General features: G+C 36.0%; 1 protein-coding gene across 1 annotated transcript in view; it reads left to right on the forward strand.

Moving 5' to 3' along the window:
* PPP6C (protein phosphatase 6 catalytic subunit) overlaps positions 1-20,096 on the forward strand; it is a 34,456-nt gene extending 14,360 nt beyond the window's left edge. The window contains exons 2-7 of the mRNA XM_004716451.2: positions 2,420-2,515; positions 8,323-8,388; positions 9,831-9,972; positions 14,926-15,005; positions 15,184-15,393; positions 16,917-20,096. Of these exons, the coding sequence (XP_004716508.1) occupies positions 2,420-2,515; positions 8,323-8,388; positions 9,831-9,972; positions 14,926-15,005; positions 15,184-15,393; positions 16,917-17,165 (843 nt within the window). The 3' untranslated portion in view covers positions 17,166-20,096. The remainder of the gene's footprint in view (positions 1-2,419; positions 2,516-8,322; positions 8,389-9,830; positions 9,973-14,925; positions 15,006-15,183; positions 15,394-16,916) is intronic.
* Positions 20,097-22,516: the final 2,420 nt, after the last annotated feature.

A 22,516-nucleotide genomic window follows, 5' to 3' on the forward strand; every position in this document is an offset into this window, starting at 1 on the left:
TTTAAAATGAGTTGTGCAGTCACAGTCAGTTCTAGTGCTCCCTTCTCCCTCCTGCCTTTTTAATTCCTGAAATCCCCTTTCCCAGTGCCTTTCTTCATATTGGTAGCTAGTGTTGTTTCTTTGAGATCCTTTTAGAAACAACAGTTTAGGCATAAACTATTAAATGTAAGCAAATATGTGTGTGCATATGTATCTTTTAACAGTAATGGTAGCATCATTTATATTCTATATCTTGCATTATTTCAGTCAGACTGTTTTGTACTTCCAAAACATTTACAATGCAGTAACTATAGTGAACTATGAAGAATTATTTAACACATCTATATTTCCTTCAGCCAAGAATGCAGTTTTTTCTTTCTTTTGAAGTAAGTGAAACGTGATATTTTAGGCCTGTATGGTTGACACTTCTAGCAACTATCATCATGGGTTTGATGTGTTTCTTTTTCTATTATTTTTGAAACTGTATTATGATTTAGGTGAAGGTTTACAGAGTATATAGGAGTTTTATGTTCAACAATTTATACACATTTTGCCTCAACTAATTTAGTCCCTTCATTATACCATCAATTAACACACTTGATGTTTATTCTAAGTCATCTGGTCTCAGATGGAAGGTTCTCTGTGCATAGCAGAGAGAAATACTTTATGCCACAGAGTGCTGTGATGAGAATCATTTGCTTTCTATGAAATCTTTTGATTTAGGTTTTCGAAAGGGCAAATATTTTGAAATGCAGATATTCAGAGTTCTTTATAAATAATAAAGTGGTTCCTTAATGTTTTCATTTACAGCTTATAATTATTAATTTGTTTAAAAGAACGCTTTTTGAGATAATTACGGATTTACACGAAGTCCTACGAAATAATATAGAGATTTACCATTTACTCAGTTTCCCCAATAGTAATACCTTGCAGAATTAAATGCAGTATCATGGCCAGGATATAGATGTTGATACACTCTAAGATCTTGTTCAGATTCCCCCATTTTTATGTGTACACTTTGGTGTTGTATATTTAGTTCTATGCTTATTACCCTGAGGATTCCTCATACTATATAGTTTTATTATAACTACTGTATACCCACTTCCCTCCTGCTGCCCCCAGGGCCTTAGCAACCTCTAATCAATTATCCTTTTCAATTTTGTCACTGCAAGAATGTTATATAAATGAAAGCATACAACCTTTTGTATGCTTGTGGCTTTATTCCACTGTTAAAATTCCCCAGGATGTTATGTGTCCAAATTATCGTTAGGTGGCATTGAGTGGTTCCAATTCATGTGACCCTATGTACAGCAAAATACTGCTGGATCCTTTTCCATCCTCACAATTATTATTAAGTTTGAGCCGTTGGTTGCAACCTGTGTCAATCCATCTCATTGAGGGTTTTACTCTTTTTCACTGACTCTCTACTTTGCCAAACATGATGTCTTCTCTAGGGATTAATCTTTTCTGATAACATGTCTAAAGTATTGGAGATGATCTCCCCAACCTTCCAGAGAACATTTTGTCTGTACTTCTTTTAAGACACATCTGTTTGTTCTTCTGGCACTTTCAATATTCTTTGCCAACATAATTTAAATGCATCTGTTTCTTTTTGGTCGTTCTTATTGTCTAACTTTCCATGAGCCAGTGACAACTTTGCTTTTTAATCCTTTCGTGAAGTATTGTTCAGCAGATGTGCCCAATGTAATCAGTTGTTTGATTTCTTGACTGCTTCTTCAGTAAGCATTGATTGTGGACCCAAGTAAAATGAAATTCTTGACAACTTCAAATATTCTGTGATACAAATGTACCAGATTGTTTAACCATTGACTCGTTGAAGGACATCTGATTTGCTTCCACTTTGGGCTATTATGAATAAGTTGTTAGACCATTCATGTGAAGATTTTTATATGAACATAAGTTTTCATTTATGTGGGATAAATACCCAAGAGTGCAAGTCATATGGTAAGTGTGTAGCTTACAATGTAATTTTTTTCTGATATAATTCTTTTTATATTTATTTTGGTGAAAAGCATTATTTTTCAATCCTTAAAAAGCTATCTTGTTTAAACTTTATTCTCCATGCATATCAGGAGTGAAATACTCTGCCAAATCACTGAAAAACAGCATATCCATTTCAAAGTCATTAATAATGAAAATTACATTTTAATGTTAAAACACCAACAATCTTTGTCTTATCAAAGTAGAAGGAACTTATTTTCTGTGTAGTTAGTTTGCATTTTGGAGTATTGGTTGTGTCATTCTTAGGCAGTATGAACTATAGGTGAAAGCTGACAGAAAGCTCGCTGCACCTCACGGTTTATTTCTTATTCTGTCAAACAGTATTCTGAATCTTGCCACTTACTCTTTCCTGTAGTTCTTCCATTTGATCCTTAGCTTTGAGATTGTAGTAAAAGTTTGTATTTTTTTCTTTCTACAGCGACTTTGTGACTATGTGTGTGACCTGCTCTTGGAGGAGTCTAATGTTCAACCAGTATCAACACCAGTAACAGTGTGTGGAGACATACATGGACAGGTAACATTTTATGAGCAGATTTTTAGGTTTTATTCTTTTCCCAGGGCCGTGTGTTAGAAAATACATAAAAAGAATTCCAAAGCAGCCTCCCTTCATCTTTAGCTTCTCATTGTCGGTATTTACCCTAGTTGGGAACCTTAGGTGTAGTTGTAGTGTGTTTTCACTGGGAAATCAAAGCTGAACAAATCTTTGCTGCTTGTTTTATGTACACAGCATAAAAAGGGTGCTAAGATAGATATACTGAAAAAATTAGTAAATAATAGAGCATTTTTGGATGCCAACAGCAACTATCATTTGTGCAATTTCTCTGCCATAACTACAACTGTCTGGTATTGCTATGGGTTAGGCACTGGGCCACTAACCACAAAGTTGGTGATTTAAACATAGCAGCCATTCTGGGGGAGAAAGATGAGGCTGCTTGTCCCTCTAAATATTTACAGTCTTGGAAACCCTATATTCAGTCTGTGTGAGTCAAAATTGACTGGATAGCAGTGGTTGGGCAAAGTGCTAGAAATATGCGTAAATTGGCTCTGAATGCAGCCTGCTCCAGGAATAAAGTCCAATTTTTGGCTCTTTAGAGGACTGATTTCCTTTTGTCTTTTAAGCTGTTTTCTGGATAGTTGAAGTTACAATAAATCTGACTTCTACATGTTATCAATCTCTAAATAAAAAAATAAACTCACTGTCATACTCAATAGCAACCCTATTAGACAGAGTAGAACCGCGTCTGTGCGTTTCTGAGACTAACCCTTTACAAGAATACAAAGCGACTTCCTTCTCCCATGGAGTTGTGGTTGGCTTTTAACTGCTGACCTTGGGGTTAGCAACCCAAATCAGAACCCATGATGCTCCAGCAGTCTCTAAATATGTCTTACTGGATCTGTTAAAACATGTTTCCCAGGGAGTGCAAAGTGGGAACTGATTACTAGGATTTACATATAACCTCCTCCCTGGGGGATGGACAACAGCAAAGTGGGTGAAGGGAGACATCGGACAGTGTAAAATATGACAAAATAATAATAGTTTATAAATTATCAAGGGTTCATGAGGAAGGAGGGAACGGGGAGGGAGGGGGAAAATGAGCTGATACCAAGGGCTGAAATAGAAAGCAAATGTTTTGAGAATGACGAGGGCAACAAATGTACAGATGTACTTGACACATGGATGTATGTATGGATTGTGATAAGAGTTGTATGAGCCCTTGATAAAATGATTAAAAAAAAACTTTTCTAAGGTCGATTTTAGCATTGGATTTCTCAGAATTTTGATGTGACTGCACTTCCCCTTCAAAAAGAACATTCCTGTTCTACTGCCTTAAAGGTTATTAAAGTAGACAGTGCTTAACATATTCTAGAAAACTGGAATAAAACTGGTTATATTAAAATTTAGGAGTTAATCTGTGTGATAAGGACTTTTTAAATGTGTAAATCATGATCATTAAGAGGTCAAGATGTTAGAGACCATTTCAAACTACTAAAATTAATTAAAATAAAATTTTATTTCTATATTACATGAGAGTACGTCAAAAAGTATTGTTACTAGTGTCCCAGTTTATGCATTGCATAGGTTTATTCCAAAGTATTTAAACATGCCTCTGTTATTAGTGGATGGCTGCAGACAATTACTTGTCTTAGTCTTGTTAGGATGCCTTCAAAAGAAGGTGTCTTAGAAAAAAATAATTTTGAGATTAGGGCTAATACCATGTTTATAATATAACTCAAATTGACATATTTTGAAATTACTGAAGCTTTGTAACAGGCTTATGGAAATGCTGTCCAACATAAAACAACAATATTTTAGGTAAATCAAACATTTTAAAGGAAGGTCAGGAAGAACCCAAAGATTCAGAAGGTTATAGTGACTGTTTCGGGGATTCTCAAGAAAAGAGATTTTCTTGAAAGAGGTAGGATGATAACAGGGACCCACTTTGGGAAAAACTGGTGTAGACAAAGAGTAAGTGCAGGATATGTTGAGAAAAAAATCGCTATATATATATATATATATATATATATATATATATATATATATATATATATACACACACACACACACACATATACACACACATATAATTGCTTTTTTGGCTTGTTCATATGCATTAACATTTAAATTTTTATTTTTAATAGTTTTATTGGTGTATAATTCACATATCATACAATAGTTTAACCACACCAAGAAGAGTTTTACAATCATCATCACAATCAGTTTTAGAACATTTTCTTAATTCTTGTATTCATTGGTATTAGCTCCCCATTTCCCCCTAACTCCCACTGCCATGCCCCCAAAGGAACCATCAATCCAGTTACTCTCTTTATAGATTCACCTATCCTGGATTTCATATGCAGAAAAACATTAAACAACAACTAACATGAATAACAAAGTAAAACAGATAAAAAACTCAATTGAAAAAAAGCAGAAGATCTTAAGAAACTAGAACAAATTGAAATAGCTCATAAGGGAGGTCAAAATGTTAAAGTGTTAATTTTTAACCTAACTGCACCTGCAACAATTACTTTTCAATACATTCTGCATGATAGCAAGGTTACTCACATCCCTAGTCCATGGCCAGAGGGGATCCGCAAGGGGTGACATTTAAATATTTTTGTTTAATAAAGCTTTCTATGATTTTGTAGCAAAACATATTAATTTACCCTCATGTATATCTTGGGTTAAATGTACAACCCTTTTTTCTTTTCTTTCATATCATTACATTTTTTTACTTGCATACCACAGAAGCTGTGTTTTTTAAAAATTGAAGATTTGTGTCAACCATATGTTAATAAGTATATCAGCATAATTTTTCTATTACCATGTGCTCACGTTGTATCTCTGTCACATTTTGGTTATTCTCACTATTTCAAACTTTCATTCTGTAACAGTACACTCAATAAATTATAATCAAATGCACAACTCTTGTTAACATTTATCCTTTGTTTCGAGATTTACAAAGTTCTTTTGTAATAATTTTTTTTCCAGAGCCTTATGAAATAGGACCATTTTGAGAGGAGGAAACTGATGCTGGAGAATTGAATAACTACCTCTAACTGATGAAGCTACTAGGGGGCAATGCTGGAATTTAAAACTTGTTTTTGAGTTCTGTGATCCATGTTATTTTAATACTACAATCAAACTGTCAACATTATCCTATATTTAACCCTTAGAAACAAGTAGGGTTGAAGAGCTTCTAAAAATCTACTGACTGATTAAATCTAATGGAAGATGCATCCTTTGGAATTTGCCCTGGGGCTAGTTCTAGAATTGCAGGATTGGGTTCTGAATATGAATAAGCCTGTTTGTATGTTAGTGAGGAAAATATAAACTTCATTTTCAGACTGTGGTTTAAAACCCAACTTGGTTATATACTAGCTGTTCAGGAAGTTACTTCATCTAGTTTAAGAGTTTTCTAAGTGATCCTTTAGGTGATATAAAAACGTTGCCACAAATCATTGGATTGGTCCAAGACTTTCCTGGTCATTATTATATTCTTCACTAACTTTAAAAGCATTGTTTGGAGAGAAAAAAATCTAGTTTATCTTAAGACCATTTTGACTAAGCAATAAATGTTAACTCTTTAATCCTTGAGTATATACATCTTTTTAATATTCGGTGTGACTAAATGGGAAATATGCATAAGCATATCTAGTGAAGACAGACGATTTGTACAAGGAAGAGTACCTGTGCAATTCTTTGATTTATTAGCTGAAGTGGCCACATTTATGGAGCACCATTTTTACTTGAGAGAACAAATGACAAATTGGATATTTGGTAATCATTTTTATGAACATGAAGGAAGTGGGTCAGTCACTTCAAGTGAAACAATTGCTAGTGTTTATTGACCTTTCAAGGAAAAATTGAAATTTTGGAAAATTTGAATCTGCCACAATGAGCTTAACAACTTCTATACCTGAAGACATTTCTGTTGAGATGGGTAGTTATACTAACAAATAAGGTTTCTTGATATTGTGTAATGAGATACCATCTCCATTTTCCAAATGACCACGTATCACTCAAAGTACAAGATAAACGGATGTGATAGTGTGAAAAGATCATTGATAGGGTTTCAGAGTTCATATTTAATCAACCTGTAAGATTCTTATACAACCACATGTTGAATTTTGGTGTAGTATTAAAGAATGCCATATGCAATTATCTCAGAAGGCTATAACATATTCGTCACTTTTATAACTGCATATACTTAAATCACCATATCCCAACAAATTGAATGAAGAGTCAGGTCTGAGTATCCCGCTGTTCAATTAAAGCAGATATTGAAGAGACCTGCAAAATGTGGCATAATTCCTTGCTTCTTGTTAGATAGGAGTCTTGGTGGTACAATGGGGTAAGCATTGGGTTGCTAACTGAAAGACCAACAATTTGGGCCTACCAGCCACATTGAGAGAAGTGTGGCAGTCGTCTTCCGTAAAGGTTTACATCCTCGGAAACCTTATGGAGCAGCACTGCGCCTTCTTGTAGGCTTACTTAAGAGTTGCAATTGACAAGATGGCAGTGGATGTCTCATGAATTTTGAAAACATAGTTTGCTTTACATTGAGAAAAATGTGTTACTATTGAATGGACTGATTGATATTTTAAGATGAATTTAAATATTTTAAAATTTCAGGTTTAAGTTTTCATATGGTAAGTACCAATTGTCTTAACATTATAAACAAAAGCTTTTTGGAGATCTCAAGATTTAGGAGAGGAGTCCTGGTGGTGTACTGGTTACGAATTTGGCTGTGATCTGCAAGATCAGCAGTTCAAAACCACCAGGTAGAAAGACAGGCTTTCTGCTTCTGTAAAGAGTTAGTCTTGAAACTCACAATGGCAGTTCTAACCTCTTCTATAGTGTTATATTATGAGTTGGCATCGACATGATAGCAGTGAGAGAACTTTTAGGAATATGAGTGGGTCCTGAAACCAAGAAGTTTGAGACCTATTGTCTTAGCTGTGTTTTTACTTTTAATGATGGAATGAAATTCACTTTTCAGCATTTGTTATTGTTTAAAATGAGGACATATGCAATGTGTTGGAGAATAAGAGAAACGTAATAAAATGGTAGATACTGTTTGTGAAATGGTGGGTGACCTGCCAAAGGTGTAGGACAAGGATGAGCATCTTTACACATTCTTAATAAATGTTTATGATATGAATGGTTTTAATAAAATCACCTTCTGCAGCAGTCCGCTCACATGAGGACAGTCTCTCTGGAAGTTAAGGGCAGGCGCCCTTCCCTGAGGCATTTTGCCTGGCTCTGTACACAGGGACATGGGAGACCTGGCTGGGAGCCATCTTTTCTGGACCTTCCTCTTCCCCCTTTTTATCCCCCCACCCCCAGCCCACCCCTCACCACCCTCTCCCGTTCACAGACTTCTCCTTTGTGGTTTTGTAAAGTGCAAGCATAAGGTTATGTGACTGCTGTGGTTTTATAAAAAGTGCCCAGAGCCAAAAAAAAAATCACCTAATGTGGGCTACCTACTGGTTTACTTATGTCTTATTAAAATAGGTTCTCACTACGAGGGGTGATCAATTTAGATTAATGAATGGTTAGATAACTTTATTTCAAGATTCTTAGGATATAGATGGTAAAATATGTGAAAAGAATTCTAGGAATGACTGAATGGTAACTTTCATGCTTTTTCTAGTATTAGGGAATCATGTGATTTGCAGTTTTGCTTATACTTGACTTCTTTTTATAAATGTGAATATTTGGAATCTTCGTAATTTACTGCTACTTTACACATTTCACTCTCAATGTTATTTTATCCCTTAACTGGAATTTGTAATCTACATATTGCTTTTCTTTTATAGTTTTATGACCTTTGTGAACTATTCAGAACTGGAGGTCAGGTTCCTGACACAAACTACATATTTATGGTATGTAAAGAGGAATGATATACAATGTTTATTGAAAATATAAGATCTGTTACATGTAGATTATGCAATTTCATTGCTATATGACAATTTCTGTTTAAACTATGAAGAGGTGATTTTCTGTTGCCAGTGAAAGTCCTCTCTCTCTGAATATGAAATTCACCTAAGAGACTTTGTTAAATTATATTTTTCTCCAATTTGCTTTGTGCCCTAGTTAAGCATCATTGCTTTAATAAAGTATTGTATAGATGGGACTGCATTTTAACCTTCAAAAATGATGGGCCAGAAAATTAGCCCAGAACCACTGGTTTAAGGCATACAAAAAAACTGAGCATTCATTTTCATCTCTTACTATATTAATCTGTGGGTGCATGGGGCACACATACACATTTGGTATTAAGGTAGATGATTGCTTATTTTCCTTTTGTGATGAAATCTTACTGTTGAGCTTTTCCTGAATCCTGTGCTTTTCTTCTGAAAAGTTCTGAGTCGTCATTTCTTGCTTTTCAGCTGTTTTCCTGTTGTCCTAATACTGGTCCAAGTGACACTTTAATTCGACATGTCAATACTTAATGATCATGTGCCATTGTTAAATACAAAGCTAAATCTAATAAACTTTTAATTTTGGTATTTGTTCTACAAAACCCATTCTTTCAAGGATGCAGCTCTTCTCATTTAGTTACAACACATTTTAGATTATAATTCATTTACATTTTTTATTTAATGGAGAACTGATTTGCTCTGTGGACTTTCACTCAAGTCACAATAAATAGTTAAAAATTGTTTTTTTGAGTCACATCTAATGGGGAGAAAGATGAGGCTAACTGCTTCAGAAACTATATAGGGTTGTTATGTGTCGAAATAGACTCCTTGGAGGTGGGCTTGGATTTGGAATGTAGGCAATAGGAGCCAGGGTGGCACTAAGCATTGTGCTGCTCATTGAATAGTCTGCAGTTTGAAAACAGCAGCTGCTCTGGGAAGAAGGTTGAGGAAGTCAGCAGCCCTAAAGTATAGAGCATTAGATATCCTGTGGGGTAGTTCTGCTCTGTCTGACACACTCAGTCACTAGGAGTTGGAAACCACTCAGTGATACTGGATGTGGCTTTGGTTAATGTATGAGTTTGAAAGTTGGTTGTTTTTTTGTGTGGATATAGAGGGCTTTAAAGTGCTTTTGTAGGGGAAATCCTTGAGCGAATTGCATAGAAAGTTTTCACAAGCCTCTCCTGAATAAGACTAGTACAAACATTTATTGGAAACAGCTTATTCTAGTTGAGCTTGTTTTCTTTTTGTTAGAACTTCATTTCTAAAAATTTCAGTGTTTAATTCTTTATTGTTATTTTGAACTGTCTCTGAGTTTAGGCAGTTTGGTATAATTAAAAATAATATTAAAAAATAAAAATAATATTGTGACTATTGAATTATAACTATAAACTTTTACTTTACAGGGTGATTTTGTAGACAGAGGTTACTATAGTTTGGAGACCTTTACTTATCTTCTTGCACTAAAGGCTAAATGGCCTGATCGTATTACACTCTTACGAGGAAATCATGAAAGTAGACAAATAACACAGGTGTATGGATTTTATGGTAAGAACTTCCCTTTATCCGATTCTGAATATGTTCTTTTCTTCTTTGGAAAGAAAGCACACAGGTTATGTGCTTTATAATAAAATTAGAAAATATAGATAATCTTTTTCCATTTTATCCTAACTTTACTTACATCTTCCAGTCAATAGAAAAGCTTACTATGGAGAGAAAGAAAACTTTAACTTTTTGATGTAGTTCTCAATTCACCTATTGGAGTCACTTGAAGTGCTTGTTAAAAATATACACTGCCGGGCCCCACAGCAGACCTAATCAGAATATTTTGGGGTGGGATCCAAGCATCTGCTGAGTAAATGTTTTGCAAACTCAAGCTTGATCATCTGCTCTGATGTATCCATCCATCCATTCATTCATTTACACACATGCACACCCACTAAAATAGTATGATAACATTTTTTTCACTTCATGGACATTTTCATAAGCTGCATTGTATGGATGTACCATAAATGATTTAACCAGTTTTTTTTTTTAATCATGGGCTGACAGGTGATGGTCTGCTAACCTCTAGGTTGGTGCTTCACAGTCAGTGGTTCAAGCCCTTAAGACCCCAGACACTATATCTTTTGATAGCTGGGCACCATCAGCTTTCTTTACCACATTTGCTTATCCACCCATTTGTCTTCAGCGCTCTGAAGGCTGGGAGGTGAGCACACAATGATAAGATTTTTTGTTCTTTGATGCCTGATAACTGATCCCTTTGACACCTTGTGATCACACAGGCTGGTGTGCTACTTCTATGTGGGTTTTGTAGCTTCTGAGCTAGATGGCCGCTTGTTTACCTTCAAGTCTTTAAGACTCCAGGCGGCTTTTGATAGCTGGGCTCCATAAGCTTTCTTCACCACATTCGCTTATGCACCTGCTTTGTCTTTAGTGATTGTGTCGAGAAGGTGAGCATCTTTGAATGCCAATTTAATAGAACAAAGTATTCTTGCATTGAGGGAGTACTTGAGTGGAGGCCCAATGTCCATCTGCTACCTTAATAATAAACCTATAAATATATGCACATAAATCTATTTCCCCATCCTCATATATAAATATATTTACATATGTACATGCCTTTATTTAGACCTCTATAGATGCCCTTTGCCTCCTAGCTGTTTCCTCTATTTCCTTTTACTTTTCTCTTGTCCCACTATCATGCTCAGCCTTCATTTGAGTTACAGTAATTCCTCTCAGTTATACCACCCCTGATAACGTCCTACCAGGCCTCCTACACCCTCCGCTCCACCGATTTGGATCACTTGTTGTTCCCTTGTCCCTGGGTTTGTTAACACCACTTCCTTTTCCTCCACCTTCCCCGCTCCTGTGTCTCCCCAGAACTGTCGGTCTCGTTATTTTGTCCTCCAGATTTTTCATCCAGCCTATCTTATGTAGACAGACCTGCGGAGGTAATTAACATGCACAAAAACAAGACAGAGCAAAACCAAGCAACAAAAGAAAACAAAACAACCACCACCACAATAACAAGCCAATGACAAAAACCAAAACAACACAACAACCACAATAAAGAAAAGCTTGTAGTTAGTTCAAGGACTGTTTGTTAGCCTTTAGGAGTGTTTTCCGGTCGAGTCTGATGGGGTGCCAAGCCCTGGCCCCAAAATCTATTTTTGGTGTTCCCTGGGAACTTCATTGCTCTGTTCCCCTTGCTGTTCTGTTGCACGCCCTTAGTGTTTTGCCTCAGTGTGGTGGGATCAGATCGGGCGCAATTCCCACACTGTGTCTGCAGTGCTGTCCCCTGTAGGGCTATGGGTCAGTGTGGAGTTGTTTTAAAATTATAATTAGACTCTTACAGTGTCCCATGCGAAAGCAGACTGTCGCCTGGACCATTGCCTGGCTTTACCCCGTGGGCTTCAGGCACTGAAGCGGGTTGCACAGTGAAAAAAAAAAATATAATTAGAAATGTAGCTGAATGAGTATCTTTTATGTTTATCTGTTGTCAGAGAATTCATGTACTGGAGGGTTCCGAATCTGAAGAGCTATGTAATTAAAAACAATGTAGCTGCTTCTATAAAAACTTTACTTCCTTAAAAGTAGAAGAATGAGGTTAAGATGCTCTCTGAACAAGATTATAGAACTCTTAAGATTACGAATTTTCTTAAGCATGATTGAGCCAAATATTGAAGACTTAAAAATATTAGTGCCAGACCTCTTTATTTTCATGAAAATGTTGTATTTTGAGTTAACTTTTTTTATTGATACAGAAGTAAGAGTTACTTCATTTGTCAACCATTATCAAATTGAGATATTTTGATAATTGTAATATACATTTTATATTATTATGGTAGATAATATTTATCTCATTTCTATAAGTTACTTACTTTCATTCACAAATATTATTTAAAATGTTTTTGGCTCAGGACCAGTAATGAGGGTAGCGATACCAGGAGGTTAGGGGAAGGTGGGGGAGAAAGGGGAACCGATCATAATGATCATGATCGACAAGTACCCCACCACCCACCAGGGGACGAACAACAGAAAAGTGGGTGAAGGGAGACAGACAGGAGGGGGAAAATGAGCTGATACCAAGGGCTCAAGTAGAAAGAAAATGTTTTGAAAATGATAATGGCAACATATGTACAAATGTGCTTGACACAGTGGATGTATGTATGGAATGTGATAAGAGCTGTAAGAGCCCACAATAAAATGATTAAAAACAGAACAACAACAACAATAAAAACAGAAATAAACCAACAAAAAGCAACTAGTTCCAACTGTGTAAGATGAATGTTTTGTATAAACTTAAACACCAGTATTTGACCAATATTTATTGATGTAGGACAAAAGGGGGAAAATGGCCAGAAAGGAGAGCATTTTATTCAAGATACTTTGGCTGAGGAACATGATAACAGCACAAAATCTAGTTATTGAATTTCTCGAGCAGATTCAAAGATTTGCTCACCTAGTGGTTTTAAGATTTGGTTTAGGAAAAGGAAGCCTATCAGTTCCTCAACAGGGAGATTAAATTTAGTTATCATGGAATTTTACTTCGATTTTAAAGCAATAACAGTGTCCGTATGTGTCTGTTATATTGGCCCTTCAGTCCCATATTTAGTAGGCACATTTTTAGCACATTTTTGGCCTATGTAAATGGAAAAGGACAAGGTTTCTGTCTGCCAAATATTTAGTTGTACAATTTGCAGAAAATCTCAGAATAGACAACCTAGTCTTGAGATAAATTGAGCTAGGAGTTACCTATGTTTCTATAATTACCTTATATATTCGAGTATAAGCCGACCCAACTATCATCTGAGGCACCTAATTTTACCACACTACTGCAAGAAAAACTTGACTTATGCCTGGGTATATACGGTAATTCTCTTTTAATTTGTTTCGTTTGCTGATCTTGCCAGGATAAGGTGGTGGTGTGACTCAAAATGAGCCTAAAGTGCAGAGTAGAACTTCATCATAGGATTGCCCAAACTGAGATGTTTATGGAAGTGGACTGTCAAATCTTTCTCTTAAAGAGCCACTGGTGGATTCAAACCACAGACCTCATTGTTCTCAATTGAGCACTTAACCATTGTGGCACCAGGGTACTTAGAATAAGGTAGAAACATTAAATAATCAGCTTGATAGAACTGTCCAGTATTCATAACATAGTAAGTCCCTAGGTGGTATCAGTGGTTTATGGTTGGCTGTTAACCTAAAGGGCAATGATTCAAACCTACCCAGTGGTACTGTGAAGGAAACGACCTGGCAGTCTGCTTACTTTATGATTATAGCACTGTGGAATAATTCTTTGTAGTACATGAGGTGACCATGAATCAGTATTGACTCGAATATCAACTAACAATAAATAACATTGTGGCCAAAGCATTTGTTGTGGGTTCTGTCAAACTTCTGTTTAGTTCTTTCTATTGATAACATTTTAGCCAGTAATTTCAATGGCTTCTTAAGGCCATTCCTAGAATAAAAATAAGTGCCAAATCTTGTGTTGTACATATGTATATACAAGGGAACTTAAAAAATGTCCTGGGTAACATCCCCTTACAGAAGGGTCGTGGGGAGGAGCCAGTCAGGGCGCGGTATAGCAACGATGAAACATACAACTTTCCTCTGGTTCTTTAATACTTCCTCCCTTCCACTATCATGGTCCCAATTCTACCTTACAAGTCCAGCTAGACCAGAGCATGTACGTACAGATAGAAACTGGAAACACAGGGAATCCAGGACAGATGAACTTCTCAGGACCAGTGGTGAGAGTGGTGAAACGGGGAGGGTGGAGGGAAGGTGGGGTAGAAAGAGGGAACTGACCACAAGGATCTACATATAACCCCCTCCTTGGGGGACGGACAACAGAAAGTGGGTGAAGGGAGACAATGAACAGTGTAAGACATGTCACAATAATAATAATTTATAAATTATCAAGGGTTTGTGAGGGAGGGGAAAAAGAGGAACTGATACCAAGGGCTCAAGTAGAAAGCATACGTTTTGAGAATGATGTTGGCAACAAATATACAAATGTGCTTGACACAATGGATGGATGTATGGATTGTGATAAGAGTCGTGCAAGCTCCCAATAAAATGATTTTTTTTAATGTTCTGGATAAATGGAATTAAAAGATAATAGAATTGTATGAACTTTTTGAAGCCCTCTAGTATATGTGTATATATGTATACACACACACACACACACATATGTATGCATACATCATAAGTTGGAATTGACTCAATGGCGATAAGTTATATTCAAACTTTCTAAAGTTCATGAAAAAATTTTAAGTTTTCCACAGACTTTCAGTGTCAAACTGTATGTTAGATGTTTGTTTCCTTTTGACCTTATTTCATGGACAAAGCCTACATATATGTCATAACTTGAAATTCTAGTTGAAGCTGAGTTTCCATTGTCTCAAAGAATGATCTATGATTGGATAGGCTGTTTATTTTATTGACAGATTCAGGACTTCATTAATGAGAGTTCTGTTTCTTTCACAGATGAGTGCCAAACCAAATATGGAAATGCTAATGCCTGGAGATACTGTACCAAAGTATTTGACATGCTTACAGTGGCAGCTGTAAGTTGATGTGAATTATTTTTAAAACCTCAAGTATTTTTCCTGCCAATAACACATTCCAAAGTTTTATCTATTTGCCATCTGAATTACATTGAGACCTTTAGTTTTTGTTGATGAATTTGGACATGACTGAGTTATAGTAGTTTACATTCAACTTCTTATCCTTTTACCCCCCTAGTTAATAGATGAGCAGATTTTGTGTGTTCATGGTGGTTTGTCTCCTGATATCAAAACACTGGATCAAATTCGAACAATTGAACGTAATCAGGAAATTCCTCATAAAGGAGCATTTTGTGACCTGGTTTGGTCAGATCCTGAAGATGTAGATACTTGGGCTATCAGTCCCCGAGGAGCAGGCTGGCTTTTTGGAGCGAAGGTCACAAATGAGGTAAATTTCATCATTTTTGAAAAGTAGTTTGTTGTTTACTAATGGATGGCACAAAGAATTATGGTCATCATAGATAACACATTTCAATTTGGTTTATCCAAACTTGTTGTGATAGATACCAGATTTATAGTTGTTTATTTAAATATGTCTTTGCTTAATAGTTAAATGTTATCTCCTTGTGAAAGTACCTATTCCAGCATTCACTTGGTAATATATGTAGTATAACTGTCCCTTTCCAAATAGTGCTATTAAATAACAGAATAAGAGATACAAGACAGGAAACTTTTTGAGGTTCAATTATTTTCCATTTAAAAAATGCACCCATATAAACATATAGGTATAAACTTATATTGGGGAGTGATCTGCATAATAGAGTCAGAGAATTTGATTCTAATCCTGTGTTTGGGTAGACTAGAGAAACAAATTCATAGACATTCATAGGAAAGAGCTTTATATATAAGAGCTATTGAATATTGAGAAAACATCCCAGCTCAGTTTAGATCAAGTCCGTAAGTCCGATATTAGTCCATATGCCCGATAGCAATCTATAAAGCCCTCTTCAGACTCACAAAACACATACAATAACGTTGAATGCAGGAAGATCACAGGCCAGTGGGTGGGAAGTCTTGTGGATCCAGTGGCATTGTAAGCATTTCAGTGCTGGCAGGGGTCTCCATGTGGCTGCTCCAGCTCAAGGCACTAGCGTAGTTCCATGTGTCTTGTCAGTAGTCTCTGAGTGACCAGAGAAAGAGAAGTATCTTCCTCCTCCAAGGAGGAAAAACAGGAGTTCCCAGAATTCTCAGAAGAAGACCATGCCCACACAGAGGCTTCATTGCTTATGTCTTGATTGACAGGCCAGACTCCACCCCTTTGCTTGTAATCCTCTCCAATTAACACTAGATTATGTAACTACTACACTCCCCACGGGGCAACTTGGGTAAATAATGTATTCTATTTGAGCCTTTCTTTTTTTAAGTAATAAAACTCCCTTTCAGAATTATTTACAAAAATGACACATACTAAACCCTCACTAAATGCTAGATGAAGTCCTTAATTATGGTGCAAACTGCTACCACACTTTATTGTTAATCAGAATGCTGGTTATTCTGAACTCAGAGGGTCCACGGAAGCAAGGTCTAAAAACATATTCCCCCAAATCAGTCATTGGAACCCCCTGGAGTACAGTTCCACTTTGATATAACATGGGGTTACCATGAATCAAAACCACAGCAACCCTGATTTAAAGGCTAAATATTAGTAGTATTTGTCTTTATTATTAAACTGTAGAAATGAATTATGTGACCATCTAATTAGATAGCTCTCATGAATCAAGCCAGTGTGATTTGATTTGCTATTGCGCTTGCTGAGGATATCTGGGCTGGGTTCTGTAATTGTGAGAGCTTTAATAATCAACAGGTTTTGACCATTTATTTAACTGATTATGCTCTTGTGGGCTATTTGTCTTTATATATATATGTATATATATACTGGATACTTATTTACAAAGCTTTTCTAAATTACAGTTTGTTCATATCAACAACTTAAAACTCATCTGCAGAGCACATCAACTAGTGCATGAAGGCTATAAATTTATGTTTGATGAGAAGCTGGTAACAGTATGGTCTGCTCCTAATTACTGCTATCGTTGTGGAAATATTGCCTCCATCATGGTCTTCAAAGATGTAAATACAAGAGAACCAAAGTTATTCCGGGCAGTTCCAGATTCAGAACGTGTTATTCCTCCTAGAACAACGACGCCGTATTTTCTTTGAGGCCTTCACCATCCTGCTGACCCATTTTCCTGCCCTCTTCTTACCCCAACTTTTCGTGTATTACCCTCTACAATATACTTTTTATTGAGCACTTTGCTGCTGAAATGCTGCCTCTTGCCTTTTTTTATTTTAAATTATCTAAATTTATTGTTTGTTATGGTGTCTATAGCAATGTTTTTCTATCAGTTTTCTCCTTCATCCCATCCCCACCTGGACTCATTTGAGAAGACTTGAGAAATGTCTTAATACACTGCTGCATGTAGCTCTTGCTTACTTAACTAGTCTGGGGGAAACAGGATGTGTTTCCTTTGTTTAAAACGCCAATTGACAGAACAGACTCCACCGAAATACTCCTTTTGTATCATTCAGCCTTTTGTTTTAGTTTGGTAAGTTTTAAGAAATTTCAGCAGCAAAGTTGTTATTCAGTGGGCATGATGGACTGCAAATGCCTCAAGTTATGTATACCTGTCCCAGCTGTAAACTTCATTGTCCTTTGTTGGATGATATTTTAAATGGATATAAAATAAATTGGTCTAAAGGGCTGCCCTCCTTGTTGTGTTTTTAAATTTTAGTTAAAAACTGCTACAGCTTATGACTTTGTACATTAAGATAATTGTATTGATCTTTTTTCAGATTCCTTGTATTTTTTAATAAAGTAATCTTAAAACTCATAGGTTAAGGGATAGAAATTTTAAACAGCTTGCATTGTTAGCTTAAAGTTATCCTTTTTTTAAAAATTAAAATTCTTGACCCTTTGGTTTTTGAGTTTAAAAAGTTCAATTGAAATTCAATATTATGTTTTTTTGTTTGTTCGTTTTGTTTTTTAAAATCACTAAACTGTGCCTAAAGAACATAACTGCCATATTAATGTTTTGGTTTATATCCTCTATAGTAATAGAAAAACATTTAATACTTGTGATGCAAATGTGTTCATTTAATACCAGTTGAGTAGAATGTGATCAATCCAGTTTACAATCTATCATGAATATCATTAAGTAAAATCTGTATTTTTCAATAGGAGTCATTCTCTTGTTGTAACACTTGACCTTAACTTTTAGAAAGTGTTCATTTTTTAACTGCAACTGGAAAGATTAAAGTTAGGCCTCTTGTATTTGTGAAATGTAATCTGAAGCAGATTTTTAAAAGTGTAGAAAGAAACAAATTATCCTTTTTGTAAAGGTCTGTAATACCATATTTTGGCTTTGTGTAAGTAATTTGAATATCCAAAGGGTTGTGATGATTAGTTCTTGATATGCAACTGTCCACTTAATATGGACAAGTGTTCCAGTGTCTCTTATGACTGCCGTCATAAATGATGTTGGAATTTACCACTTTTTGAAATAGTTGGTATCCCTTTGCTATGATTTGTATCATTCCAGGAAATCCTTGTGAAGCCAGCCAATTAATAAAGCACTTTAGCATCTGTTCAGGTAGTTTTGGAAAACCAACCTTTCACCTTCAGGACAAGAACTTCCAGGTTACCTAAAAATGCAATAAAATTCTTATTAAGCTTCTTGGCACATAATTTTTCATCAGGGTTTTCTTTGATTAAATGAGCACAATACTGTTTTGATTTGATTTCCTTTCCTTGTTAGCCAGTTCCTTGTGTAGTTTTTAATTGTATAGCTCTGTGAAAGAAGTGGCTAAGACTCTTGCTGCACACCCTTGAATTAGTGTTGGGTCAGTACCTTCATGTTACTGCCCTGACCCCAGTGTTATTCAGGGGGAAAGGTATTTTTGTCATACAGGGATATGTAGTTGTATATCTTACTAATTGTGAAACACTGGAAATTAATGATGCAGACAACTTGTTCTTTGAACAGCTCTCGGCAGTATTTTTCTCCGTTACCATACGTTGTATTTAAGTGCGTGCTCTTCATTGCTTCTAAATTGTACCAGTAAAACTGTTTCAGCCCATCCTTCCCAGTTGACACTCCTTTGCTCAGACTATGTAGTTATTGCAGTTGTTTTAGTTATCCCTGTAATGTGACTTTTAAGTCAAGGTGTACTGCATTTATTTGTCAATAGTTGGGCATATGCCAATAATAATCTGTCCATTCCTTACCTACCATCTCTTTGCCTGACTTCAACTAAATAATGGCTTTTTGAATGGATAAAAAGTTTTTACTATTAGACATGTAAAGGGAAGAGAGTGATAATATTGGACTTGTACGCCTAAGCGGAATATTTGAATTCCTCTAATAAACAAGGGCTATGTAGCAGAATTGTGTAGGAAGATACTGTACTTGCGAGTTATAGAGTTGTAGGCAGGAGGATCTGTCATTCCCTGTACCTCAGCTGAATGTAACCCTTATGTTGTATTAATGGGGGGAGGGGTAAATATTTTTATTTGCCTACGGGCTACTTGGTTTCTAATAAAGTATCCTAGGCTCTAGTAAGAACTGTCTTTTTAATTGCCATTACTCCTTTCCCTTATTTACCTAATATGCTCTTGCCTAGCTTTTTATAGCTTATTGCTTTTCCCTGGAAAGTCTCAGTACTTTAAATGTGTTCATCTGGTATGATCCTCAAAAGCCTGGATCAAGTACATCTAATATGCAACCTGCATCAGCTCCTACTCCGTCTGGATGTCTAGAGCTGTTGGAAGATTTTGACATCTTAAAAATAATTGTGAATTGGAATAAGATGATGTGTGTGTTTTAGCTTTGAAAGCACAGAATCAGGTTGTGGAAAATACCTGTGTTGTGAAAATAAAATGGGACTCTCTTTGAGCTGCTTTATTATCAGGAATAGAATCACTTTCCATCAGCTTCCAGGAACTGTGTATTTGGAGTCGAAGAGATTTAACAACAAGAATCCAGACTTTTAAATGTAATTGATTTTTAAATGCTGTTTGTGAAGCACTTTCAGTTCTTTGGATGAAAGGTGCTATATACCTTCAGTGTAAATTAATAAAAAAGATTAGAGGAAGTTTGTGAAAAATAATTTTACTGCACAGTCTGGTATGTCTAAAATAAGTTAGCATTTTATATAACAAATTAAAAAATGTGTATTCCTTCACTTGGTTTGTTGACTTGGTAAACAAAAGTGAATCTTTTTCTATTTCTGCCCTTGTCTCTGAGCTAAGTATTCCAGTTCTTTAAAGTTAATATTCAGTGTTCTGTCCTGGATCCAGTACCCAGGAGTATGTTTCCAGTATGGAGTATGCTTCTAGTACCCAGGAGTATGAGATTGTTATAGAGTCTTTCACTTGTATATTTACAGTGTGCAGTGGTGCTGGTGAAATATACAGTAGTATAAAAATACCACACACACAAGTTGGAAAGTCCCCTAACATGCTAAATACAGAGGGCTGCTTTTTCACTCCCCTCTTAGCTTTCTGTTTCCTCATCAATCAGTTTGTGAATATGGGCCTTGTCCTCCAGAGAATAAGCTTGGCTTGTATCATTCAAATGTTTTCTTAAAAATGTGTGAGATTTACAGAATATTTTTTCTTTTGTATCAATAATGTATTACAAAAGTCTGTTTCCACTAATTCCTTGGTCACCCACTCTTTCTCAGAACTCTGTTTTTGGGTGTAGATGGAATGGGATATAAAAGACTGCATGGAGATATTATGGAATAGTAGAAAGAATATAGATAGGTTTGAGAATGAGATCTAGATGGACAACCGTTCAGCCACGCAGTAATAGCAGCTGACCTGCACTGAGTATACTTAGTTATGCTGTATATGCCCTATTTGTATAGTGCTTCTTGTGGCTCTATATAACTTGTCCAAGGCTGCATAGAATAACTGAAACTTAGCATCTTTATAGGGAACCCCAGAGTACATCTTAAGCCTTTTAAAGCAATATTGGTTATAGCTGTATGACCCTGAGCAAATTGGATTCTCTGAATTTTAAGATTCTTCTTTTTGAAACGAACTAATACGGTACATAGTTGATCTAAGGATTAAAAATAACATCCATAAAGCAACCAGTCACTGACCCAAAGTTGCTGTTTATTGAGGTTCACACTCTTCTATACCATTTGCCAATGAAGTTAAGGAAATAATAAAAACATACACCAATTGATGATGATGGAAATTGGAAGACGGAAATGTTTGATAGGAAGGCTTTAATGAGAAAGTGAATTAAACTTAAATTGGAATGATTAGCTGTATATTTACCACAGAAAAGCACAGAAGCAGGGGTTACTAGAATTTGTACATGTGCAGATTAACCTTTAAGACTTGAGGGTTCTAATTGGAAAGATGTGAGAAATGCCTAGGTGTAGCTCTGTTGGCAGAATATATGAGTATTTCAGGCCAAATTAAATAAAGGCCTTAAAAATCTGGTAGATTTGGGTGTTTTAAAACCCAGATGACATTTCAAGATGAGTCCCTTAGTTGATCCTTCACCACCACCACTTGTCTTACACAAATCATTCAGATTCTTCTTTCCTCTTTCTGATTTGTGGATGAAAAGTAAATATTGCCAGTTGGGATTGAGATTTGTGGTTCTGTGATAAGCTTGCATACAAGGTGAATTTGGAGGACGCCAAATTTGGCAACATTTTTTTCTTGGGGAAAAAGCCATTTTTAAAACCCCACTACAACTTAACTATTTTATAAAGGAGCCCTGGTGGCACATAGCTGCTAACCAGAGAATGGGCAGTTGGAACTCACCAGTCATTCTGTTTTGCATGAGAAAGATATGACAGTATGCTTTTGTCAAGATTCATAGCCTTGCAAACAAGGCAGTTCTGCTTTGTTCTGTAGGGTCTCTACAATTTGCTTTCATAAAAAAAAAACCTAGAATCCTCATTTCTGCCATCTGTGAAGATCACGGAGACATTTATTTGTCTTTGTGTCTGTGTACTGCCTTAGGCTGTCATCTTGATTTGAATCGAGGTGAAAGAAATATGTCACTTCCCAGCTCCAAATGTGTTACAGATCTACCAATCAAAAACTACCTGTACCTATCTATGTAAGACATAGATGAGAGAGGTTGAGAAGATACACCTTTCAAGAATAAGCTTTAGATTATTTAGTGAGCTATCCTTTATTTCAAGGATAGACTTGTGAAGGGTGATGAGGAAAGGTACTGTGCTTGGTGTGGGTAGTTAGGCACGATTACGTCATCAACAAAAACACAGTAAAATTTCTACTGAAATCGAACAACTGACTGAAGAATGACCATTATCTGCAGTACACAGGATGGTTAGCACAAATGTAGCGATCAATTGTGCTTTTAGGTCTTTCAGAAATGGAATGCACGCTTTAGCCATGACATCAGTTCTGTTTGCAGCCTCGATTTTTCTTTCACAGTAAAATCTTTTTCTTGAAAGTCCGCACTCTATGCAATATATTCTACAGAGTTGGGAGATCAAACCAGGCCTTATTTTTGGTG

Source organism: Echinops telfairi, unplaced genomic scaffold, assembly GCF_000313985.2.
Source record: "Echinops telfairi isolate 266 unplaced genomic scaffold, ASM31398v2 ScPeMD7_32;HRSCAF=126, whole genome shotgun sequence".
In the NCBI taxonomy this organism is placed as follows: Eukaryota; Metazoa; Chordata; class Mammalia; order Afrosoricida; family Tenrecidae; genus Echinops; species Echinops telfairi.